Source organism: Lampetra planeri, chromosome 26 (genome assembly GCF_965212315.1).
Source record: "Lampetra planeri chromosome 26, kcLamPlan1.2.h2, whole genome shotgun sequence".
NCBI lineage: Eukaryota > Metazoa > Chordata > Hyperoartia > Petromyzontiformes > Petromyzontidae > Lampetra > Lampetra planeri.
The window spans coordinates 7482729-7500517 of record NC_136132.1 but is presented as its reverse complement, the minus strand read 5'-3'; the positions used below and the strand labels follow the sequence as shown (position 1 = coordinate 7500517).

General features: G+C 48.6%; 1 protein-coding gene across 1 annotated transcript in view; it reads left to right on the top strand.

The window, feature by feature from the left end:
• The window catches only part of LOC144727646 (uncharacterized), a 42871-nt gene extending 26794 nt beyond the window's left edge, over positions 1–16077 (top strand). The window contains exons 5-7 of the mRNA XM_078606613.1: positions 1207–1311; positions 7968–8028; positions 13406–16077. Of these exons, the coding sequence (XP_078462739.1) occupies positions 1207–1311; positions 7968–8002 (140 nt within the window). The 3' untranslated portion in view covers positions 8003–8028; positions 13406–16077. The remainder of the gene's footprint in view (positions 1–1206; positions 1312–7967; positions 8029–13405) is intronic.
• The last annotated feature ends 1712 nt before the right edge of the window (positions 16078–17789 follow it).

Below are 17789 nucleotides of genomic sequence, written 5' to 3'. Positions count from 1 at the left end.
AGCCAGGTACAATGGTGATGTCACCGCAATATAGCAGCTACTGGAGGTTGCTGTTGTGCTGGAGAGATTATGTGCGGAGTCTGTGTAAGTGAGTGAGTGTGCGTGTTGTGCTGGAGAGTGTGCGTGTGAGTGAATGAGTGTTATTGTGCTCGTGTCTTGGAACGAGCGTGTATGAGTGACGGTAAGAAAGTGACAGAGTGTATTCGTGATGTGTGTGTTAGGTATCTAACAATTAATCTCCCACCCCACTAATGCAATGAGTTCTTCAAAATGTTACTTCTGAAGAATTGTTTTGGTTGTTCTGCCATTGGTATAATTTTGTCTGCTCCATAAGTCCAAAATGTCACATTAGCATATCATTCGGAATGAATTTTGTTCGAATCCCAAATTGCCGCTAGCCATGATTCGTCTCTGGCCACAATGCACACGAGCGGCCGGAGCAATGTGAGGTCCGCTAGGGCTTCAAATGAGTACCTCCTGGTCTGTGTAACTTATCAACACTGAGGCTTTCAAAGGCATTTGATTGTGCCTTGCTATCCGCAATGACCTTCAAAGGCGCTCGCTAACAGCACTTGTCATTTTATGAGTAAAACAAAAAACGTCAAAGTAATTTCTTGCTCAAATGAGCATTGAGGCGGTTCTCATCTCCTGTATAAAGCCGTGAGCCAGTGGTGGAAATTCCACATTCTGTGGCAGGGGCAAGTCTCAACATAGGACAACTGCCGTTGATTTTTACAACAAGGTGGGGCACCTGGTGTATATACCCTGGAGGGTTGATGGACTGAGTGAACCCTCAACGGGGATTTGAACTCGCAACCTTTTGATTGCGAGCCGCTCGCTCTACCGCTGAACCACCGGGCCGGTTATGTTTACAATAGTTGTCTTGTTCTAATTGAAAGTAAGTTAGTCATTGTGGGGAGCAGCAGCAGCGGCTAACATCCGTGGCAAGTGATGTCCAATCCGGGCCTTAGCCACTCCTTTCGCCAAACCCACATTTGGTGAATTATGGTCAAATATTTGCCCGTAATGAACTCGGCATTGGGGAGGCCTTCATCCAGCAGTGGATTGATAAACAGCTGCTCATTCATAAAGTCTACATAACACACACTGGTCACAGAGCTGACCCTGGTTGCGATTTGAACCAAAGTATTTATGACTCGGATTCCTAATTGTGTACAGTATGTTCTGCGATATATCCTGTCCTAGGTCCACAAGGGGCAGGCGCTGTTAGCGAGCACCTTCTAAGGTGCACCAGGGAGTTGGTGTGGTCGGCACCACGCCCGGCCGCCTTTTTCTTACACACCGCACCAGGTACTCGTTTAAGCTTGAGTCAAACTAAGCGTGGAGAGGGGGACAAGTGGGCACGCACCTTGTGATTGAGCACGTGCAACGAGCTAACCACTGCGCCAGCGGCTTGCAGCACAAATAGAATCCCCCCCCCCCGCCATAGCCTTAACAGACTGTTGGGGCAAGTGCTGCTAGCGAGCGTCGTTCAAAGCTAACACGGTGCACGAGAGGGTGGTGTGTCCAGCCACGACGCCTGGCTGCTTTATTCGCGACCCAGTGGTGATGTGTAAACACCGCACTCAGATACTCCCTTTAGGCCGCGTTGACCTAGCCGAGGCCCAGGACTGATTTGGATATTCGTCAGTGTTGTTGGCCGTGAGCAGGAATCGAACTCCGGTCGCCAAGGTTCCGCAGCGCAGTGCGCACACACCTCCACACAGATCAGATTGCGTTATGCACATGTGCAAAGTACTACATGCTGAGTGCATGGGTATTTACAATACACTTAATACTAATGCCCTCTTGATTAATGACAGGTCAGATAATTTCTGAAAGCACTTAAAATTCTATTATGAATCTATGTCAAACACCTGTATAATTAGCTGCACATCAGATTCATTTAACGATGTCGTGTTTTGAACAATTAACTATTGATACACAATCCCATCAAAATAATTCGCTCCCGCAATGTGGAATTACCACCACCGGCTCGGAGTCTCACCAACGGTGGTGAGCACCGTGCCCCCTTGTTTGTGTTTGGGCAGGGTCATCGCGTACCGCACTTTCACATCGTAGTTAAAACGTAAAAGAGTGTGAGAGAGAGAGATAGAACAGAGGACACTGCCGGGTCGTGTGACGGTTCACAGAGCGGACCGGATCGTCCTCCCCATGCGGCATTTCGAAACGTCGGGGAAAGTTTCTGGAATCCCTCGCCGGCCCCCTTGCCCACCCAGCAGCGGCGTGAACGGGCGACGCCACAGCGAGTCCCGTCCGCGGGTCGCGTGCGACGGTTTCGCTACTGGGCGGGGTAGAAGAGTAGGCCAAACACCCTCTGGAGAAATGTCCCAGCGCCTCCTCTCGTGGTCGGCCCTTCTGCCATAAGCGGCGAGAGCAAGCAATTGCGAGGCTGCACCTTTGCACGTGTTTCTTTTTACCTATTACATACATTGTATGTTAGATTTACATACCGTATCTGCAATACATGCGCATTGTCATCGCCAATAATAGCCGGATACCATTGTTCTTATGATGTCGGATATGATTATCATGACACGTCACTCTTACTTATGTAAGAATAATTACATGCTAACAATCTCAAGCTTTCTCTGGGGGCTTTAGGTCGCATATAATCACCAGCGAGCAGATTTGAAGTCTCTAATGCATGACAGGGTACCTCCGAACACTTTCATAACAGGCAGCGTCTCTATGCATATCGCTGTGCTGCATACACACGATGCCAGGCACGCAGTGCATTGCAACATGCAGTACATCCCTGTACTCCGTGAGTGTAACACAGTCATCAATTACAGTCGGGAAGTCTTGTGGTTAAAACGTTATAGAGTACTCTAACCAGCCGTGGGCTACGCTCGGCCCATCATCTTCCCTCTGAGGTGTAGAAAATTGGGTATCCGCTTCATGGCAAAATCCAGGGATTTGTTACTGGTTGGTCCCTGGCCGTGGGAATGTGGAATTTAAATAAAAGTTGGCTCAGGACCACCGATGTGTTTATTTTGCGAGGAAATTTATCGTCTTCTTTGGTCGTTGTTTGTGTTATTAGAGTTGAGTATGTACGAGTTTTCATGAAGGTGCCTGATTATGATGTTTTGATCCTTAAAAAAATAAAGCATTCACCGTTAAACAATATAATTTGTCACGCGTTAACAACCATTCTAACATGATATTTGGTCGAATTATACACGCTTTAAAAGTAATCACACTAATAACTATGCTTTGTTTTTTTTCACTTGTAAATATGTATATTGTATTGGCACATTCGGGATGCATTCCTGTTAGAGCGTACAAGTTCAAATCCTGGTCCGGATTCGACTCATCCCATGATCTCGACAGGATTGAGTAGAACCACTGTACGCAAATCAACCAGTGGTAGTTCTTGAGCGACACTTACATCCCACCACTGGAATATTGAATGTCCACAGCTGACTTTGAGAAGTAAATAGATTAACAGCCCTCACTTGTATGGACCAATTGGCAATAACCACGCAAATGTTAGTGTTACCCCCGTTTTCTCTAATGGAAAGGTAGTAGTGTCTTGTGCATGCTTGTGTGTGCTTGGGGCTATATGCATTCTAGATTTCACTGTGTATGTGAGTGTGTGTTGGGGGGTGCGGTCGCGTAATGGTTAGCGCACTTCGCAACGAACCTGGCCCCCCCGAGTTCAATTCCCGTTCGTGACTAACAAGAATGGCGAATATTAGAACCGGTGCTGTATTTATGTATGTTGAACTTTAGCCAACCATGCTCATCAGAGGTCCTGGGCCTCCCCTAGGTCGACTCCGACTCAAATGAGTTCCTGGTGCGGTGTGTAAACAAAGGCACTAAGGGAGACAAAGGCGGTCGGGCAAGGTGCTGGCCACTTACCCCCTCGTGTGCTGTGCCGGCCTTAATAGGTGCTTGCTAACAGCCCTTGCCCCAACAACCTTTTAAGGCTATAATATGGGGGATCTTCGATCTTTGTTTATTAGCGTTGTAAATGTTACGGGGAGTGATAGCGTGCTGGTTAGTGCACTTTACTACAAACCCAGTGACGAGAGATAACTTCCCTACCACGACTAAGATCAGTGGCGATTATCTGAACCGGTTCTGAGCCCACTGAATGTCGACTAATGCGTTGTGTGGGTATAATTCAGCACCGGGGAGACAAAGGCGGCCTGGCGTGATTTTGGCCACGCCACACCTATAAACATCACGCTGGCTTTTATAAGTGCTCACTAAAAGCACTTTCCCCTATTTTTCCTGCAAGGCTCAACGGGGATCCTTGTCTTAGTTTTGACTTGTGACCTCACACACGTGTGCAGACCCACGTGCGTGGCTGTATTCATCATAACATATGTTAACTGTACGGACATATTTATACGGGTTCGTACATTATTTTGCCGATGTCCGATCGTTTCGCTGTGGGGTACCGTATTGTGGGGAGCGGCGCTGGACATTAACAGATCTCATCGTTCCATCTCCGCTGCGGTCCCCGCATCTCGAGTCAGTTTCTCTCCTTCGGCTGCCGTTCCGTCACCAGTCTCGTGTATCGGCCATCACTCCCGTTCGCTAAGTGTCCTGCCCAGTTACTGGGGCCACCGCCGTGGCGAGATGTTAACTACCTCGCCTGGTATACAGGAGGCCGTGGGTTTCATCCCGACCCTGACGCCTGCTGCTGTATATTTGGAGTCTGCGTGTTCTCTCTTCCCGTGGTCATGTGGATTTTTCTCCGGATCCCTCCGTTTTTTTTTTTGCTCCACATTTAGAATCAACGTGCATTCACAGTGTTTGGCAGCTGCTATAAATTTCCACGGGATAAGCCACTTCCTTGAGCTATCATGTGTGGCCAGGTCGCCACTGAAAAAGAGCTGCATAGCTCAGTGAGCCGGTAAAATAAAACAAAAACTTTTTATTGTTGTATAATTTCGTTTTTTGGTATAGTTCAGTTTTAGTTTAGTTTTTAAATAGTCACTCGGTGTTCCCTCAAGCCACGTGCTCCCCTATCTGCCTCTAGGTACAATTCTAAGCGTGCACGGCTCCAAGACTTTCTATCTTCGCCTTGGTCGGTGTCTCCGTCGTGATTCTTCGTTTTAGCAAGACGCACCGATTGCAAGCGTTATTGTTCGGTGTGCACGCTGATTTTCGCAAGTAAGCCCGGCTCGCCAATGTCACTCCCATCCTCCTGCGCTCGCTCATCCCCGTTATGTCGTCTATTATTTAGCTCATCCCAATCCGATTTCGGCAAACGTCACACAACTACACCGCGTGTGCGTCTGTTCGTGTGTGCGTGCACACATCGCTAAGTCACAATGCAACATTAGTACTATATGTGTTGTACGCATGTAGTCTATGTGTTGGATGCATGTAGTCTGTGTGTGCGCGTGTGTGCGATGGTTAGCGGACTACGCCTCGAGCCCAGCGACCTGAGTTCGATTTTCCCGCTCATGACCAGAATCGGTGACGATTATCTGAACCGGTCCTGGGCTGCCCCCCCATAGGTCGACTCAGCCGTACAATGGCGCGATGCGTAAACATCACCACTGGGGAGACAAAGGTGGTCAGGCGTGGTGCTGGCCACGCAAACCCCTCGGCCTTCATAGGTGCTCGCTTAACAGCACTTGCCCCTCCAGTCTGCCAAAGGCTATACGGGGGATCTTTGTCTTTTGTCTCTGTGTACACGCACGAGTGGGAAGCGGTGGCGCAGTGGCTCACGCACTGGCGTCACCTGGGCTCGATTCCCGGTCATGAACAACACCAGCAGTGGCAGATGGTATCTGCCACGTGTCCTGTGCCTCAGTCGGTCGACTCAACCTCGAATGGGTACCTGCTGCGCTGTGTTGCCATCAGCAGCAGGGCACACAACGACAGTTGGGCATGGCGATGGCACCATTCCGGAATGACTCGGAGCTCACAAACAGCACTTGCCTCATTGTGCCTTGTTGTATGGTTTGCACAGATGTTATTTATTTTCCACCGTGTATTACAATCGGATAGTATAGAGCTCTACAGGACACGTAGAATATACCATTATTTACAACCCCCTTTTCATATCCACTAGCTGGATGAAAGCCTTCTCACGCCGAATCGAAGGTTTGTTTTAACCTTCCTTCGCCACCACTGTGCGGGTTGATGAAGGGACGGATGCATGCCCAGGTCCTATTCGGATATCACTCGCCACTGGGTTAAAAGCACGGAAGCATCGCGTCGTGCGCGTCTCTCCTGCGCACCTACAGTGGCGTATTCGTGTGTCTACCGCGCGACTCCTACATTAACTGGCAGAGTAATCCATTAATTTGGAATAAAATGGAGGGGCAAACATTTTTTGTTAAAGGTATTCCTGGAGGCCAAGCACAAGTTAATGCATAATTTACCCGTCCAGGGTGGCGTGATAAATATTTCAAAACGCAGGTTTACCCAAGCGAAGAGTAAGTCACTTTGCCAAGAGCTGCGTTCGTGCGTGCGTCTGTCTGTGCGTACCCTCTGCGTTGATGGGGAGCGGTGGGGCGGCGGTTAGCGCACCGCTGCGTCCGAACAACGCGACACACCCCCCCCCCCTCCCTCCCCCGAGTTGGAATCTCGCTCGACGATTGTCTTGGGCCGGCGCTTGGCCCTCCCCGAGGTCGACTCAGCCTTAAAATGAGTACCCGGTTGCGGTGTGTGAGCGTCGGCACTCGGGGAGACAAAGGCGGCCGCGCGTGCTGCTGGCCATGCCTGCGCGCTCGCTCGTGCGTTCCGCCGGCCTTAGTGAGGTGCTCACTTCAAGCGCATTGCCCCGTCAGCCTGAAAAGCTTTTACGGGCAATCTTTGTCTCCGTGATTGTGTACGTGTCCACGTGTGCATTTGCAAATAGCAAGTCATGGGTATGATGCAGTGTATATCAAGTATATGAAACCGCATGTAGCCGTGCTCACGAACAGCAGTTGTCCCAAACATCCTGAAATGTCTATACGGGGGGTCTTTGTCTTTGGTATGTGTATGTGTCTGTTAGCCCATACACATGGCACTACATTAAACTCCATGTTATCAGCACCCACCCTGACTTACATCAAGAAACCCTCCCTCTTCCCTTCCCCTGGTCCACTCATTCATGAAAGCAATCAATTACTGGTGAAACGCCATCATTAAATAATGCGAAGCAAACGTGAAAATATAGCGTCAGTTTTCGTAGGGCGCTGTGCAACGCAGAATAAATCATCAAATGTTCCAACAGCACCCATTAATAACAACAAACCGTGTGCTGTATATATGTACGCTCGATTATAGACGATGTTATTGCACGAGGGTGGGTGGTGGTGGCTTAGCGCAGCGGTTAGCGTGCCGCGCTACGAACCCGACGGCTCGAGTTCGATTCCCGCTCGTGGCCAACGCAAGTGACGGGCGGTCATTGGGCTGTCCCCTCTTCACTAATCCGTGCTGACCAGGGTGGAGAAGTATGGTCACTCCCCCACGACCGATACACAATCACCCGTGGGGCTGCCTTCATCCAGCAGTGGATTGACTTCATGGTCAATTGCCTAAGCAGAGGTGCGTCAAGGCGGTGCAAAGTGTCATCGCGAACGCCCCGGATTGTTTTCGTCTCCCTCGTGCTGATATTGACCACACCTTTACACTGGGTGCCTTGCTTCATTTAAGTTGAGTCGACCGAGGTGGAGTCCAAATGTTGGTTTAGATAATCCCTTGGTCAGGAATTGACCCCGGTAGCGCAAAGCGATAAACCACTACACCACCGCTACACACCGACACGTACAAAGTGCACAACGTTGTATGCTCACAAATGTACACGTACTGGCACATTGTACGTGTGTTCAGCAAGCCTTGAATTAGGTTTGCGAGGGGATCCAAGCAAGTAGGATGCAGTGGTCGCCCTACGGACAACGACCCCGACGTGAGAATGTGGAATGTCCGCTGCTGGGTGAGAGCACTTATTTGCATGCCGCCCTCAGACAAATGGAACGTTCTCTTTTCAGCCTTCGACGATGACGACGATGCATGCAGTGTATGAAGCCCACGCCTGGGTCAAGTCAGCAGGTAGGCATGCACTGCACCGTTACACCGTTTTTATATCACCGCGTGTGCCATGACCAGGAATCCAACCTGGGCTGTCGGTGCGCTAATCGTTGCGCCAGCTCGCGTCCTTAATATTCGTCCGTAAGGTTGCGTATTTGTAGAGCGGCACTAGGCACACGTATGTTCACTCGTAGAGTGTAGGGTGCAAGCACTGTTGGGGAACAACTATTTGGGCTGGGGGATGTTGTGGCGTAATTCCGCACCACATATGCGCACCCACCCACCTTTGATAGGTATACATTTCAGGCCGAGATGACCTAGAGATATCACTGGGGAAATTCGAATACCGGTCGCCGCACTTTCGGTGCCCGTGCGTCCATGGCCAGGAATTAAACGGATCATCATTTAGTGGCAAACAGCGGAAAATTCCATATTCCTGTGACGGGAGCCGTTTGACCTCCGTACAACGATGGCTTTTGACTGTGCACAAAGTGGCCACGTGCTTTTATCAACCCCTGAGGGATGATGCCGAACCAAGAGGCATTTTTGAACTCGCGATGTCTCCACGTGTCAGTCCGGCGCTTTACCCACGACGACCCTCGGCCCCGCGGTAATGCCTTGCAAATGACACCGCGGCGTTCCCCGGCCGTTCGAACTCAACGCAACGTTGATGGCGCTCGCGTGCGCCGAAATCGAGTCGAGCCTCGTGTTGAGCGAATTCGCGCCGCCGCGCGCGTCCTTTCGTAGCGCCCGCCGGCTCGCCGTTCATGATGTGCACGGTGGAATCGTCGCAACGACCGCGGCTCAGACTCGTCTCGTCAAATAGACGCCTCCTGGTGCCTTCGTACAGTCGGGGTATGTACGGTGCTATTGACGTGTATCGTGTTAGGTCTACAGTGTCAGGGTGAGTGTAATGCTCAGAAGCTAATTGTTTGAAAATGTATTTTCAAGCCGAAGTTGGAAAATGTAGTTTTCGTACATCGAAAGATAACGGTTACATGTTTTCTCTACAATACGGATGCAGTGTATGCGTATGTTAATGTACGTTCTCATTGCATGTCCGTATGTACTCAATGTATGTATGTGCACATATGTTTCTATGTGGAGAGCGGTGGCACAGTGACGATCATATGAACCTGGGCCTCCTCTAGGGCGACTCGGCCTCAAATGAGTACCTCGTGTGGTGTTTAGACATCGTCACTGGGGGAGACAAAGTCGACCCACCCCTTTGTGTGACGTGCCGACCTTCATAGGGGCTCGCTAACAGCGCTTGCCCCAAAAAGTCTGTTATGGCTACACGGAGCATCTTTGTATAATCCTCTACGTGTGGAACGGCGGCACAGTAGTTAGCGAGCTGCGCTACAAACCCGGCGACTCAGGTCGCAGAGTTGTTCTCTGTTAATTGTTCTTGTAATTCCATTACAGTGGCATCTTCCTTGTCATGTATACACGAAACAATGCGTTTGAGTGTGTGTGTGTGATGTGCACGTGCTGTGCTTGTGTCCAGTTAATGCTTGGCTCTGTGTCTACTTTAATAGGTGATTGGTTTATCCTGTGACAGTGAACCTGGTTACTTTGTAACTGGGGGCGCGTCACTGTTCATGTTTAACGCGCAGAATGCATCAACTCTCGGACTCCTTTACGTGAAAAGTCAAAGCGGGTGACCCCCTCTGCTCACACGACCATTGGGCGTGGTGGTGCCGAGCGAGTGGTGGAAATCTCCAAGTTGCATTGGTCTTCTTCTCCCTTCGCGTGGCTGATGTTGATGCAGAGGAACGGGTCGTATCGTCATTGTTACAACATCATCTATTTGTCCAGGACAGATTGAGTCTCAGAATTATTAGCCACGAGAGTGCTGCATTTGGGAGGTTTGGCAAACTCGTTTTTGAGTCGTTGGGCCAGCAGAAGTACTACATGCATCACAATCAGGGGATGCAACTCTTTTTTGTGTACCGTTCATGCCCATTGTCTACACTGAAGCAATGGGGGAGACATTGCACGTTTTCGTGACCAGAGGTAGTCTCTCCAAAGGATAATGTTACTTATCATGCTTTTTCTTATGGTTGCTGATCACAGGGCCAAAAGCACAAAACGTCATCTGGCAAGCAACGCACAGCCCGATCAAAGTTGTAATAGATAATGCGTTTTGGTGAATTTAGTAACGTTTGACTCAAGAGCTTGGGACAAGACACAATGGCAAGGAATATAAACGAGAGCAGTCGCAGGGAATGAGCAGAAAGAGACATGTGATGAGTGAGTGAGTAGTCTAGTGAGTGAGTGAGCTGGTGTTTGGGTGAGGGTTTGAGTGAGTTAATGGGTGTGCATTGTTGTGACCTCCAGTGTGGTGAGTGTGTGAATGAACTAGTGAGTGAGTGAGCTGGTGTGTGGGTGAGTGGGTGAGCGTTGTTGTGACCTCCAGTGTTTTGACTAAATACAGTGTGGTGTACGAGACGAAAGAGTCAGTGTCTGGTGGAGCGAGTCTCAACACGGGTAGAGAAATCAACGGGGGAAATTCTGAAGAACAGTAACTGCGGTCGTGGTGATAGAGAAAGAGTTACTTGCGTGGAATTATTTTGTTGCTGCTTTCGTCTGTAAATTATTTAAAGAAAAACAAAACATTGAGTTGATGGGATTTAGGAGTCAAAGAAACCACCCCATAACGTGTTGATTTTTTTTCCCCCCTATAAAATTTCACAGCGGCCATATAACTCACAGCAATCCTATAACTCACGGCGGTCCACCAAAGGGGGCGCGGTGCTCGGTGGTCGTGCGGAGTAATCGGTGGCCGGGTCGCGGGCCTGGTGTGATCAGCAGCCCGCCGCGTATCCCACACGCACTTTACAATCAAGAACTAACTCCAAGCGTCTTTTGCAGAGAGATCTGTAAATCAGTGGCAGATTCCAGGAAGGGGTGGGGAGGTGTGGGGGGGGGTGAATGCTCTTTTTCTGAGCTCGGAGTGGAAATTCCACATTCATATGGAAGGCGTTTAGGAAGGGGAAAAAAACAGATACCGATTCAAGATTTTTTATACTTTGGTGCTCGACTTACAATTGGAATGTTGCGAGTACAAATCCGGGTAGGGAAACATCATCCCTTAGGGATCGATAAAATTAGTACCACTTTGTGGGGAGTCAAGAGTGGTTCTCCTGTGGATAGGCTCGCTCCTGCCATAGCAACGTGGTATTTCCACCACTGGCACAGCGCTGTAAACAGGAGATGAGCACCACCTTGATGTCTAAACAAAAACTCGGCATTCTTTGGGGGATTCAGTTCAGCCCATCATCTCTTTGTGGTAGGTACAGCATTGTAAATGAGGTACCGCGTTGTGAAAATTCAACAGATCCTCAGTCATGGGAACGTGGAATATCCAATATTTTTTCAGTGCGTGGCATGGAGTTAAACGCTGTACCGTTGCTTGATAGACGAGGGAGGTGGGAGACCCAATTCTAAATGTGGGGTTTCTAATAGCTGCAACAACAGACTGGTGATAAATTATGTTAATGCCGCTTCAGCCTGTGGTTATAAACCGAACGTAAGCTACGCTCTCCGAGCACGTGCAGCACACAGGCAGGAGCACGCGGTCACATGGAATGGATGAAGTCAATAAAAACATGAAACACTAAATATTGTGTAAAAAAACAAAAAATGAAGCCAAGTTGAGATCACAACATACCACCACCACCACCACCACCAAAAAAATCACCACCGCCATCGCCAGCACGGCACAAAGCACACGTGCGATGTAAATTATCCACGTACAATTTGAAGCCGGTCGTATAGCACTTCATACCGACGCTCCTTAAGCTGGGATTTAAGCTCTTGAAGGGCCATCGATCACGCGGAGAGGTCTGTTCCGTAACACGTTCCACATTTGTTTGGGAGGCCCACGGACGCAACGGCGTGGCCGCCGGCCGGAGGCGCCGCGTTTGTGTGGCGTGACGAAGGGCCCCCGTCGTAGCTGGAACTCGCGCGCGTGCTCTGATCATACAACAACCTCCGTTTGCTACTAAGTGGCGGTGACGTCACCAAGGCGCTTGGGCCAGGCTATGTGCATGTTAAGGCCACGTGAAGTGTCGAACGCCCGCTGTCAGGAGGTCACAGGACAGTCGACTGACTGAGATGAGTGGCCGATGCACCACCTGTGCCCCCTACTGTGCCAACTTGCTGTGTTTTAGCCACCCGGTGCTCCACTCGTTGTTATGAGTGTAGCTCCTCTGCCTCTGCCCTCCGTTGTTGCTGGATTGTGACTGCCTCCAACTGCCCAGTAGCAGCAGCGTCCTTCACAATCACATACACACGCACTCATTCGTGGAGTCGGCCAAAGCTTCCCAATGTAGGGCCGCAGAGGTTGAGCGATTGTTGGCGCTTGCTGACCCCACCCATACTTGGTCATCTGTAAAAAAAAGAGCTTCATAGCTCATCGGATTCCTCCGGTCTAAATAACGATTCTGATTACGTGGTTTCCCACGCCTCTGAATCATTCTCTCTCTCGAGTAAATTTAATCTATGCGAGTTACAAAATCTTCATTATTAATACCATGTATCTGCTAAATTGCAATTCATATGATGTTAATATAGTAACAGTGGCGACGTTTACACACCGCACCAGGTACTCATTTGAGGCTGAGTCGACCTTGGGGAGGCCCAGGACCAGTTCAGATAATCATCACCGGCGTTGGCCGTGAGCGGGAGTTGAACTCGGGAGTTGAACTCGGGAGTTGAACTCGGGAGTTGAACTCGGGAGTTGAACTCGGGAGTTGAACTCGGGAGTTGAACTCGGGCCTCCGGGTTCGTAGCGCAGTGTGCTAACCGCTGCACCATGAGCCAATGGTACAATTACAGCTGATAGGACCTACGACCAGTATGATACACCGCCGAGTGGTATAGCCAGCATCACGCACGGCCGCCTTTGTCTCCCCAGTGCAGATGTTCTCACACTCAAAGGTTTTTTCAGGCCGAGTCGATCTTGCGGAAGCCCGTGGTGGCGTCGTGAATTACAACCTCAGGCGTTGTGAGTCGTGGGCGGGGATGTAACCCGGCTCGCCGTGAACCTTCTTCCCACACACGGCACGTTTTCTGTTTTCGATATAAAGCTTTCGTGACTGCAGGGATTCATCTTCTTGGTGCTTTCGGTAAAGTCACGTAGAAGTAAAATAATAAAATAATAAACATAAAACATAATAAAATAATTCTCACGACGTTTCGGCCACAACGCAAGCAGCCGAGTCTGAAACTCTGCCTTCTCGACAGACCTGTCCTCCACCTTTTATTATTTTCCTTCTACGTGACTTTACCGAAGGAACCAAGAAGAAGGCACGTTTTTTGTTTATTATGAACAGACGCACAGGAGTGGTGCGCTGTGATCTAATTAAAATATCTGTTCTTTTGTCTCTCGCAGCTGGGTGTCGCACTCGCTCAAGATGGCTTTGAACGTCGTCGGGCGGAGGATGAGTGAAGCTGAGTGTATCGCAGAACTCCGCAACGTGCGTGAATATATAACTCCCAGCCAGTGCACGGGGGGGGGGGGTAGTGGGGGGCTCGGGAAATCCTCCCGCATTCCCTCCCTCCCTTCCCTGTCCTCTCCGCCCGCCGTCTCCCATCGTCAATACACCCCGGCCGCTTCGCGACAGCTTCGTTCCCGACGACGACAGCAGCAGCAGCAGCAGCAGTCCACGAGTCGCGTGACGTCAACCACCGCCCAGTCTCTGAAACCGCCGTCCACCTTCTGCGCTCACCGCCCGTGGCACGGTGGCACAACGGAGACACGTGCACGACGCACGCGTGCCCCCCTGCTTCACATCGGTCGTTCTCAAGGTGCCGGCCGCGAAAACTCCGTGAGCCACTGCCGGCAATGAGCTTCCTAAAGGGCGATGACGATATCGAAAATGAACATGAAGAGGCAGGCATATGCCCCCCTTCTCTCCCACCGCCCCCCCCTTTCCCATTACGCACATGCCTCACCACATTTTAATATGATTATCATTCATTACAGTCAATCCTCTCCTGCATATGCGCATCCGGCATTTCGCTTTTCGCGACGTATTTAACAAAGGCAACTTAAAGTTCTATTTAATTCGGCAAAGCAGCCGCGGGCGACCCGGGCGAGTCGAGCGCCGCCAGCCCCACGCGGAACTCTGGAGACGCGGCGAGAGCGGCAGGCGGGGTTTTTGGCGTCGCAGAGAGAGCCTTTGCCGCTCATCCAACGGCTCCTTCGGGGACGCGTGCCGACGACGGCGCCGATGCCGGGTGACGATGGCGGTGACGATGGCGACTTCGATGTCGGAGGCATTTGTGCGCGCGCGCGCGCGCGCGCGGAGTTACGCAGGAGCTCTTTCGCTCGACTTAACGCAAACCTGTTTACCCTGTACTTTATACATATATATGACTATATAAATGTACATACAGTAATCGTTTTCGACGATTTTCTTGCAACTGCACGAGTCATTTTGTTTTTCCCTTCACGGCGTTCGCTATTAAAGCCCCCCCCCCCCCCCTTTTTCAAGTTGTGTTTGGTGTGCGTTAGATGCTGCGGGAAATATAGCACTTTAATGACTTCGTATGGACCGGGTTGCGCTGCGGTGAAGAGCACTTTGCTTGGTTCGCAATCGGGAGGCCGCAAGTTCAGTTCCCAGTTGCGCGCCGGCTCAGCCCATCATCCCTCCGCGGTAGATTAAAACTGGTATCAATTTGTGGGGAGTCAACAGCGGTCATCCGTAATGGGTGTGAGACTGGCCCCCAGCCATGGAAATGCAGGATTTCAACCACTGGCTTGATGTCCACCGTCGAATCGCTTACACGAACAGGGGGACTGACTTTGACTTTGGAAGAAGTGTTTGCCTGTTTTTCACGCTGCAGATTGTGTGTTGACTAACGGATAGAGTGGATTAATAGTGAACGCAGAGGGAAACGCATCGTGTGAAATATGGTCAGTCGGAAGTTTTTCATGTCGGTGTTTGTTTTGAGGCCGATGGCCACAGTTCAGCTCTGAAGGTGAGAACTTGCGGACAAGAGGTAATAGTGGAAAACACAACGACAAGTCCAGCTGTAGTGCAGTTTATTTCCTCGTTATCAAAACTAATAATGCCTCCCTCCAGCATTTATTTATTTACGTCTTATCGTTACCAGACTAAGTCGCCTTTTCTACAAATGCAACCCTGAAATATAAAGAGAAATAAAAAAGATAACGACAAAAATACTGAACGCTTATATTTTCTCAGAACCTGTGCGAACATGAAAATGCATGCAATGACGTGGGATTGTCTCGAGTCAATTGTAAATACACAGTATGTGTGTCTGTGTTTTTTGTTTGTTTGTGCGCTTTGAACATATATGCAGACTTGTTGATTTCGACATTTTGCTTTTGTATATATCTGCTGACGTGTACATACATAACGTGATAAAAAAAAAAAGAAACACACTTATCAAACCTCAGGTTCAGCGCTATGTATTTCGGATTAAGAATGTGTTTATATGCTTGCAAACGTGACGGCAGATCGACTGCATAAACTATATCTCCGTACAGATGCATCAACAAAAACGTGGAAACACATGCGAGTATATGTACTCCACAATAAAGTTAACTCAAATCTGTTTTCTTTTTCATTCGTGGGAAAGATATTTTAGAATGAAAAAGTGAGTCTCTTGGACTTTGCGTTTCTTTAGACAACGTAAGAGCTTGATGCTGATTTGCAGAATTTCTAATTCTCTCAAGCGAATGTACATATTTGTAACATATTTGGAATACAGAGTTTTAGCTCCGAACTACTGTCATGTGTATAAACGTGTGCTGAAAAACAATTGTAAAGTTTCAATAAGATTGTGTGTGTGTGTGTTCTATTCACGAAAAGTCGTTTGCTGTGTAAATATAATTATATAAGCATTGGTAAACTTAAGCTTTTAAACTCCTAAGCGTATTGTTTTACTCTTTGTATGACACATTGTATCGAGGTTTTTGTAACGGCATGCACATTATTACTCTTGCCAAAATATATTATGCTTTTTTTTTAAAACAAAAATGCTCTTTTCAAATACACATATATGACGATTAAAAACATTCGGTAGTTGACACGGACACGCCTCTTTATGACTTTCCAGAGCTAGGCTTAAGAAAGAACATCGACTTAACTGAGCTGTACAGCAGCAAACACACGTGACTAAACAGGCAAGGGTTTTTTTTTTAACTGCCGAACTAATGCCACATCCACCAGCCCATCGTCCCCGATGAGGCTCATAAAACGAGTGCCGCTTTCGTGCGAAGTCAACGATTGTTCGCCTTGCGGAGAGATTTTCTTCCCTTGACTGTGACGAAGATCCGACGACGGTGAATAAAAGTGCTGCTCGGTTTGAGCAGAGACTCGTAGTTGGTCAAGGCAGCCAGTGATACATGCGGGACAGATTTTACGCACAGCGTAGCCATGAATATGATTAGAATAAGCATATTCCCGGCACATTTTTATCATACGTTATTATTCTGCTTGGTTACCCAGGAAAGCCTCGCCGAGCCTCAAGACTCTTGTAAGGAGGATCCTGCCAAGTTGTGTGTGTGTGTGATCCCAGTTGGGTGATCTGCAGGCACATTTTCAGCACGTGGGATGTTTGGCCAATGCCTGTAGCATTGCGTGTCTTGGAATCGCGACTTTAGGTTTTACATTGAGAGGCAAAAACAACGAGGAACACGTGTACGAGGGAACATACACGTGTCACAATGGTACCATTAAAACTGTTCAGTAAGTGGGCTTAGGTGGGACATGTCACTCCAAGAGATGATGAGAAAAGAATAGTCAGTTGTGGCCCTATGCATAAGCAAAATAAGCAAGCGTTTAGGACCCCAAGCGGTGAGTGGATGGGTGAGTGAGCAGGTGAAGCGTTGGGTGGGGTGAGTGTGGCGTCACCAACAGTATGGCAATTGAAAACAGCATGGATGAGAAGAAACTGCCTGGTCTTCAACATAAGTGGTGGAACCAGATGTCTAATTTAGTTCAAATTCACAAGGTAGAGAGTTCCAATTCTGATTGGGGCTAGGCTCAGCCTATCATCCACCTGTGTTTGATAATTATAATATGACTACCACGCTGTGGGAGGGTAAGTCATTTGTGGACTGGTCCCCACCATACTAAAGGGAATTTTTAACAACTGGTTCAGTGCTAGCAATGAGGAAGAATCACTTCCATGCTCAATTGTACCGGAATACATTTGAACCTTTAAAAAATAAATTGCACTGAGACATTTTAAATTGTCATACATTTCAAGAGTGAATTACACAGCGCTTCTATTGTAGCACAAATAATTAAGCCACTTCTACGCGTAACCTCCACTTTGTGGCATGTAAGTAAAAAGAATGCTCAAGTCTGTCAGCCTTTTGGCACTGCAGACAAAATATTACGCAGTAACATTCTAGATTTGAAGCTTTCGTGACTGCAAGGATTCATACTCTTAGGTTTTTTCGGTAAAGTCACGTAGGTAAAAAATAAAATTTAAAGTTAATAATGATTTATTATTTTATTTTATTTCCATTATTAACTTTGAATTTTATTTTTTACCTACGTGAATTCACCGAACAAACCTAAGAGTACGCAGTAGCATTTTTTAGCAAGCACATTCTTGACCGGTTTCCGTCTTCTGGGTCTCATCAGCAAGGTCAGACTTGTAAAAAAAAAAACAGCTGCTGTTACCACACCACATGTTATTGGCAAGAGCAACTCATCTAAAGTTATGGGGCCCTATTCAATGCAAAACGCGATACTGTATTGTAATAACAACTCATCCGTTTACGTAGAGCATTT